The sequence below is a fragment of the Dromaius novaehollandiae genome, chromosome 4 (genome assembly GCF_036370855.1).
Source record: "Dromaius novaehollandiae isolate bDroNov1 chromosome 4, bDroNov1.hap1, whole genome shotgun sequence".
Lineage (NCBI taxonomy): Eukaryota > Metazoa > Chordata > Aves > Casuariiformes > Dromaiidae > Dromaius > Dromaius novaehollandiae.
In genome coordinates, this window is record NC_088101.1 from 75,940,335 (window position 1) to 75,955,434 (window position 15,100).

General features: G+C 35.7%; 1 protein-coding gene across 7 annotated transcripts in view; it reads left to right on the forward strand.

The window, feature by feature from the left end:
- SORCS2 (sortilin related VPS10 domain containing receptor 2) overlaps window positions 1-15,100 on the forward strand; it is a 552,477-nt gene that overhangs the window by 516,865 nt on the left and 20,512 nt on the right. For all 7 annotated transcript variants that reach the window (XM_064511468.1, XM_064511470.1, XM_064511471.1 and 4 more), the window contains exons 20-25: window positions 1,450-1,583; window positions 2,687-2,810; window positions 4,647-4,759; window positions 6,440-6,565; window positions 11,456-11,555; window positions 13,021-13,123. In XM_064511468.1, the coding sequence (XP_064367538.1) occupies window positions 1,450-1,583; window positions 2,687-2,810; window positions 4,647-4,759; window positions 6,440-6,565; window positions 11,456-11,555; window positions 13,021-13,123 (700 nt within the window). The remainder of the gene's footprint in view (window positions 1-1,449; window positions 1,584-2,686; window positions 2,811-4,646; window positions 4,760-6,439; window positions 6,566-11,455; window positions 11,556-13,020; window positions 13,124-15,100) is intronic.

Below are 15,100 nucleotides of genomic sequence, written 5' to 3' on the forward strand. Positions count from 1 at the left end.
CAATTTCCTCTTAGAAAATGTAAATATATTGCAAAATCAAAACAGTGATTCAGATTCCTTCCAGGCTTCTTTAATTTGTATTATCAGAAAGAAAACTTATTTTGAAGATAACAGATTTAATGGGATTCCTACAGTTCCCGAATTTTCCCCAAGACACCAGTAACGGGAGGAGTATTTTAATTCAGTTTCATAAAGGAGGTATTGAAGAAACCAGTTGTTTAAATACCCAGTATTTCTTGAATTCACTTAAATGTTTAGACAGTCATCAGAGAAAATGCAGAATAAAAATAGAGTATCTTCTGTTCCAGTGAAGCAGCAAACAGTCTGGTTGAAGTGAAGTGGAAAAAAGGAGGGTGTGTAGCATTCAGGCAACCTGCTCTCAGAGAGGTTTAATCTCCTAGTCAGAGTGAATGGGCAATGATTCAGTTAATGAAAGACAGTAAGAGAAAGGCTCTCCACCAGTGTAAGAACCTTTAAGTTTGAACTGAGATGAAAGGCCTTTGAATGAGTTAAAAGATACTTAGAACACATATTAATGGGCTAGTATTCATTCTATGTAATGAATACATTTTGGGCTGTACAGTACTTTGGTATCCTGAATAGAACCTTTGACTTAAGTTAAGAAATTCTAGTTATCACTTTATAATATTATAAATCTTTTACTTTTGGACATTCTGAAAAAGATATAAACAGAGAACTCTGAGAAAGGTTTTCTTTCAATAGTATTACTGTGAGGTGAAGCAAAATACATGTGCAACATTAAGAAGCACATAAAAACATTTTAGTGATGAATTTCTTTTATACTTTTTATATAAATACTTATAATAATGTTTTCATCCTTTGTAGGCAAAAGTTCAGAAAGGAGTAACCTTATTCTAAAAGGCAATTTTAGTTTACAGAGGTTATCTCTTTTGATTTGCAAAGAAATGCTCTCACTGTATGTATTTATTTTAAAGTAAGCGTTAATGAGAGATTATGTATGATTTGAGCCTAACAGCTGATATTTTGTAATGAAAATGAACAGTCAGCAACTTTCTTTTTCAGTTTTCTGCTTTTCCCTTGGCAGTTTGAGAAGTTTGTTAGATTTCTGTTCATTTGATCTTTCATTGCTTAAATAAAAGAGCTGAGATTGCCTTTTCCCCTTTTTAACTGGGGTATATTTGATTTTGGTCTCTAGAACTGGACACGCACACAGAAAAATACGTTGTAAAAGTACCTTCATCTGTCACATTGCTCTAGGATTTTGTTTGTGATTTTTAAAAATTGGATTGAAATTCAGTCCTTCCAAAAATACCTTTCCACACAGATGTAGAAGGAGGAGGGAAAAATAAGTTCAGGACCTAGTGAGGTCCTTGTGCAGGCCATTATGGAGATGAGAGGCATTTAGTGAAAGAGGTATTGGTAAATTGATGGATTCTTGTTCAATGATATTTTGGGAACTTTTCCCAGCTCCGTTGCAGGCTTTGAATTTGGAAGTGATTCCAGTTATCGGCAGAAACCAGGAGGTGAATCTGACAGCCATCATATTGCCCAAGAACCCTAATTTGACAGTCTTCTACTGGTGGATAGGAAACAATCTTCAAGTACGTGAATGGTTTTGACTGAGATTATTTTCAACCTTTTTCCAATAAAGATTGAGTGACACTTTTTACTCTAACAAAAATACTCTCACATTACATGACTTCATGTAGACCATCTTTCATTCCACATAGTTGGTTATATCCTCTGACAAACAGTACCTGAATCCCATTGTTTTATTGCATATTTTAGGCTGTTCGTTTCCCTTTATTGCTACTTATGTCAAAATGGAAATTTCCCTTTTAGAATTGATTTAAATTTCCAGACCATTTCCTGTCTAAAAGGGTATCAAAAGAGTAAGAGCATTCAAACAAGATAATGATATTTATTTTGGAATAGGAAGTCTAGATACAAATATCCTCAAACAATAAATATCCAAGTATTTCTATTGGGAATATTTCTTGTCTAGCTGAGTTAATTCTTTTTAAGTTTTTTTTTCTTTAATAATAAATAAGTAAAATATTTTCCTCATGAGAGAGAGTAAGAGCAGTGTCTGAGACAGGAATACTTTCAGATGAGCACAATGAACTTTTTTCTTGTAAATGCGCTGTCCACCATAATCCTGGCCTGTATTTGTTCATTATTATTGACTCGACCACGGTTAGAACAGGCACTCCAGTTTTGTAATTCATACAGGTGTGGTCAGGAAACAGAATATCTCAGCTCCACCACGAAGTTACAGTAGGCTGATGAACTTCCGTGGGTCATGCTTTAAGATGACAGAAGTAATCCATTTGGTCTTAACTATAGCTCACGTTTTTTGAGGCAAATGGCTCATTGAATACGATCTTGTAAAGCTTTGTGAGCCTGATTCAAAATCCATTTGTTTCAGTGGGATTTGAATCAAAGCCTAATGCTCTGCCAATTATTCTAAAATAAGTATTTGCCCAATCTGGCAACTATTCTATATAGAGAGAATACATTAAAAGAAAGAAACTTCCTGTGTCAAAAACTGTCATTGAGACATTTAATAAAATATTGACTAGTGTTCTAGAAAATAATTAATGTGAAATCTTTTTTGCTGAATTTTTTTAATGACTGCCACTTCAGACACTATTCTCATGGTTCTTGCTAAAAATCTACTTTGAACTTTTTCTTGTTTTTAAAGCCACTTCTTACATTGGAGAGTTTTTTGGTGGCAAGGTTTGCTGAGACAGGTGAAGTTAGAGTTACAGTGCAAGCTTCCTGTGGGAACTCCATGCTTCAGGATTCAAAGGTTGTCCACGTTTTTGGTAAGACACTTTACTTTTGTTGAATATTTTTGTTTGTCACACATAATTACATTGTATACCTCTTAAACCAGCGCTTAGCAAATGGAACCTGTGGTAAAATTATTTCTAATGCCATGTTAAATTTCTGAATTTAAAGGGCTGAACTGTTCTTTAGGTAACCCCGTGAAGTTGAATAATGTGATTGTATGGATTGGTTTCCTGTGAAATCCTGTGTTTCCTTTGCTTATGGAAAATGTTACTGTAGTTCCCAAACCCTATACGAAACAATAGCATTAAAGTAGCATTTTGGCTTATGACTAGAGAATTTGTTAGAATTCCTAAATACAATACTTTTAATACCTCTGAAAAGAGAAAATTTAGTTGTGTATATACTCTCAGCAGTGAAAACAATGTAAAATAATTACCTTTGATCACAATGAGGGATCCTGTCCTTTGGATGTTTATCTGACAGTCTGGATCAAATGTAGCTCTCCCTTAAATATTGTGTAACTTTCCAGCTCTTGTTTTGCATTATGTCCTGGTGTGTTTTGCTGTGTCATATAATGGGGTGACAAGGCATGATATACCATGAAAAATGTAGTGCTGAGCAATTATTTCTATTGGATTTGTGCTGTAACTTGTCACAATCGCGATATCTAGAAAAGCTTTCTTTTATGCAGAGCTAAAAGCCTTCCTATTTCCTAGAGATACACAAAATGATACATCTCTATTGTCTGAACAGTGAACGAAGATTCTGTTATTTTTGCTTTTAGTATTATTAATGTAAAATAATGGTAAAAAACACACAGGCTAAACAGAGCTTTTATGAACCCTCCCCTTTTCTAGGATGAATGGATTTAATGGTTATGCTACCACTTGCAACTGCATCCATTTTTTAGGAAGCTCTGAAAATATAACCCTATTAGTGTGACTAGTTCAATGACTTTGATTTTCCAACATCGCTTCTACTGTTAGCATTGGCAAATCCTGATGCAAAGAGCAAGAAAATACTGGTCATAAGGGAAATTAAAAAATCCTTCAAAAAACCCCATTAAAATACAGTTCTGTCTAAACTGTTCAGGAAGCCAGGTTTGAATCATTCATACATTCCAAAGGATCTCTTTTATCTGCTTTGCATTAAGTTCTTCAGGTGTTCTTCCAATGAGCCTATAAGGAGAAATGGAAGATTGTTAGAGGCCTGTTTACTGAGGAATAGCCCCTTTCTAGCATTTCAGATATTTTGGACAATATCCACAAAAATGTTGTGAGTGTATCTTATTTTTATTCTTTCAAAGAGGGCAGTAGTTAGCCTTTGGCATATCATTTCTGTTCTTATTTTCATAGCTAGCTTATGGAATATGTAAAGTATTCATTTTGCATGAAAAACAGGAACATGAAATGAGCAAAAAACAGATGTTTATGATTCAGTGAGAATAGAATCCATTGGCACATTCCCATTAAAAATAAAAGAAACCAATCGTGTTTGTGTGGTGTACTTCCTTAACAAAAAATTATTGGGAAGGTTATAACCCCAGAGCATGAATATAAATCTGTTTTTTTTTTCTTATTGCCTTTTTATCTTTAGGCACAAATTTGATGATGTTGAGGAAAATACAGAAAGAAATTGCCTGACTGACAGGAGTGTAATCTTGCTTCATGCTGCTTAGACTGTAGACTCCTGGGGGAAGGGTTTGTCATTTTTTTCTTTTTGAACAACACATAACAATAGGTTTCCTGGGTACTGCAACACTGCACATAATGTAATACTGAAAATATATTGTCAGCTTTTATTTCTACAAAACTGTTTTTGCAGTCCTGTTTGTTAATTGTTCAAAAATGTTTCTTTTGCCATTCCAGATCATTTTCATGTTCTTTCTCTGAAGTTTACTAAGCACCTGGACATGTACAACCCCGACATACCAGAATGGAGGGAAGACATAGGGCGAGTAGTAACACGACTTCTTGCAAAGGTGCTCCCTCAGATTGCTCATAAAATGTTCCCTCTCCAGTCATAAAGCTTGAAGGTTAAGTTAGTGCCTTCTCATTTAGAAAAATGTAGGCAGTGCAAAACAATAAAATGAACCCCATGAGCCACATTTCAAACAAGTTTGAGCCTAGTGTCACTTTTACATGCAGTCTATGGATGATGATACTGTGGTACAGAAAGTTTAGTTCTAACACAGCCTAATTGGCAATTAATGCTAAATATTGGTCTCTGGGATTTGGGATAGCCATATTGGCAAATAGTGCTGACTCCAGAACCAGAAGAGTAGCTTAAATGTGATATACGTGAGGGTTAAATAAAGGGTACTGTGTAATATGAAAGACTTGGTCTCATTGTGAAAAAAAAAGAACAAAACAAAAAGAACATGCAATGTCATATGTGTAACTTTGAAAATGGCACAAAATGCATGAGCATGTATTTGCTACAGTCCTTTTAGATCATGTTTGCAAGTGAAGTATAGACTGGGAACAGTTGAATCCTGTAGATGAAATGTAAGTACAAAGTCATGGAGCAGTTCTGTGGCATAAGTAAAGAGCACTCCATAAAACCAGAGAGCTCTGGAAGTATATTCTTTAGGTGCGCACACTGCCAACAATGGAGTGTGTGCGTACTGACTTCTCTTGAGAATATCAATGAGTTGTGAGTTGACTATGTTTTTAAAATGTTTTTTGTGTGAAGAAAGATTTAGCCTTACTGTGCAGGTTTTGCCAGTGAAGTCATTGGACCTTTCCTGGGTTTGCAGTAGTGCATATGGGAATTCAGGATCTGGAATTTTGACTTCATACCATTTCCTGCTTTTTTTAGGTTTACATACTAAATGTCAAATCAAAATTAATTCCCGCTTTTATCAGCTTAAACCCATTCCATAACCATGGTCAATCAAACAAATAATTAGCTCCTTTATAGAATTGCCTGTGCATTTTAATAACTACTAAATCATCTGCAAAAGCGTATGAACAATTTAATGGAATTTCTGAGAAATGCCCGGGGTGTTGTTGTTAGGATTTTGTCACTGTCTTATATAACACAGGGAGGAATATGGGACTAAAAACAAAATTTGCAAAACTTATTTGGAAGGGAATGCATTTGACTTTCAGTGGAGGGTGAGTGGGGTGCAGGTTTTCATAAAGAACAGTTTCAGGAACTGAACCTAGGTGCTTTAAATCGCTCTCTGGAAGACTTCTCTCTGCCAATTAAACATGCATGGAAAAGTACCCTCCCTAAGCTAAAGTTAAGTATAATGAATATGCCCTTTTAAGTCTACTAAGCATCTGAATGGCCTGCAAAGGATCCTGAATCACTTAGAATTTTTGTTAAAGCTACCCTAAAAATTTGCAACCATTAGAGTTTTGCTAAAACTGCATGCCACTTAGTTTTGCCTCTTTCCATGATGCCATTGAATCTCATTGATGTAATAACAATGTTTAGCACTTCAAATCTGCGAAGAGCCACTCACATTTTTGGTAATTAATATTGGGCTTTATTCATAATTTAGTTTCATGTATAATCCACTCTAAAAATTAAGGATCTGAACACCAAAGACTTAGAGACCTGTGTGGAATTACTTATGTATTTTATACAATATTAGAAGTGAAAAATTAAAGCACACTGTCTTATAATTTACCACATACATTTGTCTGCACAGGAAACTAATATACCTGAAGAAACACTTGTGACGGTTGTGAAACCTGGTCTGCCCACAACTGCTGATTTGCATGTGCTGCTACCAGCAAACCAACCAAAGAGGAAGAGGAGTGTAACTAGCGATAAGGTAATCAGAGAAATGTATGTATAGCTGGGACAATTATCATCCTACTTTGAAATCAATAGCTGTGCTATCATTATTTTTATTGGAATTAAGAGGTGCTCCCTAACCACATGAAGATCTCACTGCCATCTGAAGAGACACGTAAATGCTAGGAACAGATATGACTGCTCTGTTTGGCAGTGTATAGTGCACCTTCTGTATTCAGAGGTAGATCCTACCACATGAGAAGAGGGAGAAGAAGCAATTATCTATCATCCCACTCAGTGCCAGCCTATGATAGACTCAGCGTCAGTCCCTCTTGATGCCTTTGCAGACATACAGTACTTTTGCAACATCACGTGTTCTTCTCCCCAGCATAAACTAGTGCTTACTGTTGCCAGTGTATTTCTCAAGAATAATTAATACTGATATTGTTTTTGAGCAGAAACAACAGTGTTGGCATGCCAGTCTGTGAAGATACAGTAGAACCAAAAGTGTATTTTGAACACTGGTGTTTCTAAAGAGGGAAAAACCATCTCTTCACTGTCTTTAGAAGCAAATTAGATTTCAGGTACAATTGAAATAGAACCTTAATAGTTGACCTATTCTGTAAAGAACGTCAAGCAGGTAGTTTCTGCCTTTATGAGCAAATACCCTTTTCAGTTACCAAGAAACCAGTGCAGTGAACACAGCAATGAAAATCAGATATAAGATTCTCCCTCCCTGTTTCCAAACCGTATCTCCTCTGTAATAAGAGACTGTAGGCCAGTGGAAAACCAGGTGACTGTTTGGCCCTTGCTTCTGATTTGTAATTTATGATACTTGTCCTTGTGCTGTGATAGAGGAGCAGATCTCAACTCTGTGCTTGTATCTTGCAATTCAAGTCTTGCAAGTTACAGAGAATAACAGTGTAAGATATCATTAATTTTAAAGGGCATTTAACCACTTTTTGAAATGAGGTCACAGTATCCAAAGAGCTGGAGAAGCAGGTAGGACAAAGCTCTTCAGATTATTATGATACTTGTAGATTTTTCATGGAATTGATCCAGTACACTTGAGAAGGTCCAAAGGAGTATTTTAATGTTCTTCAAGTAAATGAACAAGTGTTTTATTGCAAAATACACAGAGAATGGTGTGAATGCACAGAATTCTCCCCTCCACTGCAACCCCAAAACCTTACTGCTTTCCCTCTGTAATCATAGTCAGAATTTCTGGGAGTCTGAAATCATAATTATATTGCAGAAAATAGTTGATTTTAGCAGGTAATTACTTTAGTAGTAAGCCCACCATGAACTATGTGTGTATTACCACTTGAAAATTCTTTGAATCTTCCCACTTCTTTAAGAAGCAAGGCACAGCTTTTAAAGGAAGTTGTCTCCCTTTATTCCCAGTGTATGTGGAATGGATGCCTTTAATTACAAAAAATAAAAAAAACAGGTGATGATAGACCCTTGGGTTCTGCTATCTTTTTATTTTAGTGCAAAATGTTATGTCTATTAGTTCTCTTTAAATCTCAATTGTTAATAGTGCTGTGCTTCCAGGCAGTTTGAAGTATATCATCAATTATATTCAATTATATTCTCAGGTTTTTTTCTTTTTTTTATAGAAATTATCCTGTTAGTTATTCTAAAGAGCAAAGAAGAACAATCACGTGTTGCAAATGATTTGGGAGAACTTCTGTTCAGTGGGGCTATGGGGAAGAGTACAGTACTTTAGCAGGGCACAATTTCTATAATAAATAGTCCCCCCCCTTAAGACCTGACCTTGCCCAGGCTTTCTGGAACTGTAGAAGCACTGAAAGGTGAAAGTATTTGTAATCTGGAGAACAGCTGTACATTTCTGACACTGTTAGGTTGGACCAGGTCACACCAGTGGTCACTGCAGATTGCACATACAGAAAATAGGAGCAAATGAAGGAACAAAGGAAGCAAATATAGCGATGTATGCTTTGTAATGAAAAAGTCTAGAATACTAGTCTCAGTCCCAACACTTTGATTGTTTTAAAGGGTGCAGTTCGTAGAGCCAGATGTCTGAGCAAGCTGCCTAAATTTCTATTTTTCTGTTATTGCTAAGGGACACTAGTTGTTAACATATGCATATAAATTTGTTGACTTAGAATTGAATGGCACACGTTTTGATAAAAATACGTGTTGTATCAGAATCCATTGTGACTCAGGAATTATCCTTAAAATATATCCTATGTAAACTTATAAGCAGTAACTGTTTAAGTCAATAGAAAAGGACTCATAGTAACACTTGTTTAAAAATCAATGTAACAGAAGACAATCATGAAGGCTCTTAGCACTTCTCTCTTCTAGCGTTTCACTGAAAGGATATTATTTATTGTGCTGCTAGTGCCAGCTCTCACATCTGTGTTCTGAAATTATTGCGCAGACAACTCTTTAACTCAGAATGTTTTCTGCACGTTGGGCTGAGGTGCCCCTAAAATCATTACCTTAGACTTAGTTATGAAATGTCTTTCCTTAAAGAGAACTCCTTTGTTCTTAGAAGAAAACCTTTTAGTTTTAGGATACTATGTGATTTCAGAAGGTCCATTAAAGGCAATGATTTCTAGGTCAGGCAGAGAGCACCTCCTTGGGGGAGTTTCTAGTGGCATTCTACATGGATTTATATGACCCGAGGCTATTTATTAAGTTCATTAGTGATCTGGTATAAAAGTCAGTATTGATAAAAGTAGCCAGCAATACAAAGATTGTTAATAAACTGAAAGTATAGTAGTAAAGAGAAGCCCTTTCATAATTCTGTAATTTGTTTCCATTCAGACAAAAGCCCACTTTCTTTCAAACAGAAGTTTATGCATGACAGCATTCTCACCTGATTTTAACAACATAGCAATTTCAGAATTATTTTGTTGATATCATTGACTACAGAGGAAGACTTGGTCTCTTAATTTAAACACTTTCGTTACATGTCTAATATCAGGTGGGATGAATCCATTTGAAAGAGTAAATTAAAGTGCATTAAAACTATAGGAAAGCAATGGCTCTGAAGAAGATTTAGGAATTCTGTCTAGACAAGCTACTAAATGAAAATTCCAATGAGTTGCTTTGGCAGAATGAGCAAGTAAGATCCTTGGATGTATAAGCAGGTGGGTAAGAGTTTGAATAGTGAAGGGTTTTTTTCTTTCTTTCTTTTTTTTTTTTTTTTTTGCATTCTGATACCACAGTACAGGAGCCGTTGTGGTTACATTCTCAAATCTTATCATTGGAAAGCATACAGAAAAAAAGATAGAAAATTAAAATGCCACTATAAGTACCTTAACTTAGAGACTCTAGAGAGCTCGGAACACTGAGTTTGTTTTTAAAAAGTTGGAGAGGTGACATTGCTCTGCTCAATAAATACCTCATGACATAAAAATCCCAGTGAATACTGAAACATTCATCAGTCTTATAGTGAAATACACAAGCCAGAACCTTTGGCTGGATGCACAGTTAAAAAATGAGAAATTAGACTCAAATCTTAGATATTTGGAAGTGTAATTCAAACAGGTCTGGGTGAGAACACAAAGGTGGATAGAGAAATAGTGAACAAGTTTTCCTTAAACAAAAGCCAAAGCAAATGTTGGATTTCTCAAATACCTGCCAGGAAAGTATGATGTGTCCAAAGATAAGTTATGGGGCTCAGTAATTGCATTTAGTGCCTGAAAGTTAGATCAGTCTAAAGTAGTGGTCCCTCTTGCATTGTATCTTATGAATGAGTGAACGAGCTTGGACAGAGACTGAGTAACTGTTTCAGCAGTGCCAGCATTGCTTTAAAGTCTGCTAATCAATATGGTCGTGATATGTATTCTCTTTTCAGACTTTGGACAAAAAGATAAATACTTAAGATCTGGAGTAATTTTCTTGTAAAATAAGTGAGGCCATGCTTGTGTCACCCTTATGTTGAATGATTACCCCCCAAAAATGTAATGAAGTCAGTTCAGAAGCTAGATATTCCTCAATATGAGTGAGGATATTCGAATTTGAGCTTTTGTGAAGTCTCTGTCCATAATGTGAGGGAAACTGCAGGGATTTCTATCTATTATACTGCAAAGGCTTGTCAGAAATGAGTACCATAATTGATAATATCATAAAAGAAGTTGCTCTTGAAGGTTTCATGGATATGAAGTATATTTCTAATTTGGCATCCTGTGGGAAGTCGTATCCTGAATTATAAGGCATGGACTATAAAACTGGCTTTGATCTTTTAGAAAATTACCTGTGTTGAAGACACAAGCAAGTGAAAGCAAAAATTCCGTCAATCCATCATCTGGGCTTAGGATATGATGGTATATTTAATGGTTCTGCCCCATAAAAATGTGAGAGCACGTATTTTAGTATGCTCTGTCCACTGGAGAAAAATAGGAGAAATCCTAATTTTTTCCGTATGGATGGAAGTATGTCTTTGTACAGAGTACTGTCAAAAATTGGATATAAATGGAATCCATCCCATTATAGCTAAGGAAGTGAGTTAAATTATGATGTACAGTTCACTATCAAATAGTTACTTTTCATAGCAAGAAATCCAAAGTGACATTGCAACTTGTCTGCTGATATGGTTAGAGAAATGGATTAAGTTTTTAATATGGATTATGCATTGTGTGAGTTATGATTGAGGTAAACCCAACAGTGCATGTAAATGAGATACTGTCTGTCACATAATGGGTAAATGTAAAGGGTTGGGTAAGCAGAAAGAAAGATTTGGCTATAAAGACTTGATATTTTCAACATTTACACTTTGCAGAGCTTTGCATGATTTTTAAATATGGAATTTCTTTAAGATTTCAGCTCATTGTTGACAAATGTTTTCTTTTTCTCACCGTATAATGAACCAGAGGTTTTCCTTTTTAGAACATTGAATTTCTCAAAGTAGAACCAAGTGAAAGTCGTCTGACATTTTCTCTTATGTTTTCAGAGGATAGCGGCTATAAAGCAGGCCTTGAATGCACACAACATCAGTTTCTTTCTGAGGGGAGGATACTGGGTCTTAGTGACTTTAGCTGACTCCGGTTCAGGTAAATATATAAACAAAGCTCCCAAAAGACCAACCTGTGAATGACTGTTAGAGTTCTGATAAGTTAAGGAGAAAATCTCCATATCTAGATATATATAGGTATTATTTTTTATATATATATATTATATATATATACACACATACACATACACACACACACGCATGCATATACACACAGTTGGTATTTGTCAACAATCACCATCAAATAAATCTTTCTCACATATTTTCATTTCACCATACCTTATGGTTTGTATCAGAAACTTCTTCCTGCTATTTCACTCTTGCATGGCATTAAGTAAATGATTATACTGAACAAAACATTGCCATGAAGGAAGAGCTAACCTGGCTTCAAAAAAAGCCACCTGGTGAACTTAAAGGCACTTTGGCTGCATTAGCTGCCAAGAAAGCAGAGCTTCTTTACTTCAGCTGTCATTAACTCTGCTAATAAAACTCCATGCATCTGGGACATAGCCTTGTATCTCCGCATGATACCAAGCTGTGTCGCACAGACAGATCAACTGATCTGAAACTTGCTGTAGGATCTCTGCACAGCACTGCACCGCATTGCCAGTCCTGTCCTGAGATAGATGAGCTACCTTCTCCTGCTTAAAACAACTGGAGACAGGGTTTGCTGGCACGTATTTTCTGCACCTCTGGATTCTCTCTGTAGTTAGAAACTGATTGAAGAGAGTGTGTGTTCATGCATGTGTGTATATTTTGAACGGAGATGGTTAAAGCATCACTTTAACACAGAAGGTTCAGCTTTTAACTAGAACCTTCTATGAGAATGTCCTGTAATCTTTGCGTATTATCTACCATAATGTATTCTTGTCTGTTACTCAAATGTGTTGTGGCAGAACACCTTAGCTGACCACAATCAATTTATGGAAATGCTGATGTAGGTGATATTTTATCTATCAGCTCCCTGTAAAAGACAAAGGTATCTTTTTATCTAGCCTCTTTAACGTAGTATCATGCTACCGTTTCACTGCAGCATCTAGTCTGGTCACTGTAGAAATTACTCGCTTAAAGAGAGAACATTCATTAGCCAGCACAAAAAGCTAGAATTAAAAGAATCCCATGTTCATTCCAGCCTTTCCCATTCATTGTTCAGAACAGTTTCTCCATCTGTGGAATTAATACAGCTCTGCTTTTTCATCATATATAGTTAGGGTATGTGATCATTTCCTATGATAACTTGAGATTCCTAGAAAAAACAACACTATGTGTGCAGATAGTTAAATCTTTGAAAGTTCTTTTTGAAATTGGTCCTCTCTCCTTCAGTAATAAGTCACTCATTAATTTTGTGTTGTTGCCTATTTGAAGAGGCTGTAGATGGAGTGAAGAGAAAGGATTACACAAATAACAACAATGGTTTTGACTTAGCAATTCAGAAGAAAGCCCAAGAATATGACTGATCTGAAAGGGATTGTGCTAAGCTGTTTTTTATTTCTTTTTTATTTCAGACTCTCAAAGGATTGGAGGAGGCAGTGGGTACTGGGCTATTGTGGTTCTCTTTGTTATCTTTCTAGTCATAGTCGGAGCTTTCATCCTCTACAAGTTTAAAAGGCAAGTAAACCTTAATCAACAATACATATATTTTAAGAATTGGGTTTATCCACACATCAGTAAAACACAGTTTGCTATTTGAAAAGGAGATTTTCTTGAGGGATTGCAAAAAGCCCACCACTTTGAAAGCTGTGTTTTTCTAAACTTTCCAGGCATCAAGGTACTGTCCTGATGCTTGCTTTCTCTTACTGTGCTCCAAGATAAATAGCAGCAACATGGGAACTATGGAGAGTTTGTTCAGCTTGTCTAAATAATATCATCAAGAAAGAGAGCTGAACTAAAATATTATTACTGATTAGTTCTTGTGTCATTAGTCTTAGCAGTTATAAATAAACTAAAGCCATCAGGACAATGAGTAGATCTGCAATGCTGATTTGTTTAAAAAAGTAATTTTATCAAAACGTATAACTGTGTGGAGTTTCTCTTTGCACACATTGGATTCTAATTACAGGGACAGGGCCACCCCGAATAAGATAACTCACAAATGATAGAAATAGATCCATTTTAATTTGACAGTAGGGTGTGTTGGGGGAAGAAATAATTCTGGAAATGGCCTTTAAGTAAGATATATCCCAAAAATTGACCATAGATACCATGTTAGCCTTTAACAGTTCTGGTAGGTCTTTAGTCTGCAATTGATAGTAGCCGTTTGCTACTGGAATGATGTGCAACTTAAGGAACTTTGTTCTTGTTCATGTGTTTGTTTTATCATTGGCTGTGCTCCTGGTATTTTTGTCTTGGGCATTTGGAAGCTTTGGGTTTGATCATACTGGCAAAAACCTTTGTTACCATCAAATCCTGATGTCCTCACTCAGTGAGCACTCCTCTTGATTTGTTTCATTATTTCAAGATTGATTTTTATTCAAAATAAACATAAATTTACAGAAATGGTTGTGGCATTGAGTTTGTGGTAACAGCAATAGTAGATAGCTTTTAAGTGGGAGATTGTTTAGCTAAGAGTTTAAGTCAGCAGAGAAAAACCCTCTCTGCCAAAAATCTCTTCATTTTTCTCACTGCAGGATTCCAGTCTCAGAGCTCATACTGACTGATTACTCTCATGGACAAAGCACAGAATTCTGTGTCAGACTCTCTCTACAACTGAATAAAAATCCATTTTGCTATTTTGGGTGCCTGCAGCAGGGAAAAAAAACATAAAAATGGTTGATGTGATGTAATTTTATTATTTCAGTAGCAATACATAGAGGATTTGCTGTTTGTAGCGCTGGATCATAAAACTTGCTTGTGATATCTTTTTGAAGGCCATATGATTTATGCCTTTTTATTAGCTCTTAAATGAGGGCAATTAAATAACAGATACAATTACTGCATGGCAAAAGAAGTATAAAATATTTAAGAAAGAAAGAAAAAATATTTTTGAGTCCTTTCTAAAATGCCCACCAAACCTTTTTATCAATAAATATAGCATTTATTAAGGAGAAAATTGTAGTACCTTTTGCAAATTGTGAGCCTTACTGCCTCACATGCTTCCATATATAATTCATGAAAATCGTTTGCACTGATGAATGACCATACAGTAGTAGCCAGTTTTAGTCTATATCATATCTGTTTTCGAGATATGTGACAATTATTTTTAAATATTAGTGTTAAGATTTTCAGAGGGGACAATTTTTTTCAGTTGCCTCCTTTTAATGCAATATGATTTTCAAAAAATACTGAGCACTAATCAGTCCTTTGAAAAATCAGTTTTCCCCCACTGCTCCCTATGAACTCTTCTCCCACCCAAATCACTAATCACATTAAAAAAAAAAGAAACCTTTTCTGTGTTTGTAAGGACTGGTAATAAATCGCTGGCTGTCCCCTGGAGTACTTACTTAAAAGTATAGTCCCTTTAAAGTCAGTACAGTGAATGTATATAAGTTTACGAACTGGCCCATAGGGGCTGAGGCTGTGGAACTGAAGTGTCTTTTATTAGATACAAACCAATCTGTAATGCACAAAGAGGGCTCGGCAATATTA